At 54.4% G+C, this 809-nt stretch overlaps 1 protein-coding gene across 1 annotated transcript in view; it reads left to right on the top strand.

The window, feature by feature from the left end:
• The window catches only part of adam15 (ADAM metallopeptidase domain 15), a 16,798-nt gene that overhangs the window by 6,458 nt on the left and 9,531 nt on the right, over positions 1–809 (top strand). The window contains exons 7-8 of the mRNA XM_037980302.1: positions 251–429; positions 549–726. Coding sequence (XP_037836230.1) covers positions 251–429; positions 549–726 — 357 coding nt within the window. The remainder of the gene's footprint in view (positions 1–250; positions 430–548; positions 727–809) is intronic.

The following is an 809-nucleotide window of genomic DNA, read 5'->3' as shown; positions in this document are numbered from 1 at the left end:
CAGCTAATAATACTACAGCTAATAATACTACAGCTAAAGCCAGTTCCACTAATGCAGTTTGCTGTTAAAAGCTAATGTTTAGCCTTTTAGCTTTTAGCCCGTGTTTAGCTACGTTTAGCTTTCAGCTCAGCTTCAGGTTCTTCAGGTTAGCACCTGAGAACCCAGCGTTCACATTAACCTTTATTTCTAGCCGTGATGAGGTTCGTTTCTCAGGCGACTTCCTGTTAGCTCTCTCAGTTTGGGAGCGTGACGTGATGTTTATAAACCCCGCCTCCCTCAGGATCACCTGGTCAGTGTTCTGGGCGTGGCCTCGACCGTCGCTCACGAGCTCGGTCACAACCTGGGGATGAAGCACGACACCGCCGAGCGCCGCTGCTCCTGCCAGAACGAGCCACGCCTCGGAGGATGCATCATGGAGCCGTCAACCGGGTCGGTATCTGAGCCGGGCTTTAACCAGAACCTCTTTGAGTTGATGTGCGTTTATCTCCTCAGCATCGTTAACGAGCTTAAACTGTCTCCTGTCTGTGACCTCTGACCTCTGACCTCAGGTTCATGCCCGGTCAGCTGTTCAGCAGCTGCAGCGCCGCAGACCTGTCTGTCAGCCTGCTGCACGGCGGCGGCATGTGTCTGTTCAACGTGCCGCAGCCCGAGCGCCTGCTGGGAGGACCTCGCTGCGGAAACCTGTACGTGGAGAAAGGAGAGCAGTGTGACTGTGGCCTGCTGGAGGTAACTCACCTGTCTGCCTGCTCACCTGTCTGTCTGCTCATCTGTCTGTCTGCTCACCTGTCTGTCTCCTCACCTGTCTGTCT

This window comes from Kryptolebias marmoratus, linkage group LG16, assembly GCF_001649575.2.
Source record: "Kryptolebias marmoratus isolate JLee-2015 linkage group LG16, ASM164957v2, whole genome shotgun sequence".
NCBI lineage: Eukaryota > Metazoa > Chordata > Actinopteri > Cyprinodontiformes > Rivulidae > Kryptolebias > Kryptolebias marmoratus.
Note: the sequence above shows the minus strand (reverse complement) of the source record. Positions and strands in the feature narration are given on the sequence as shown.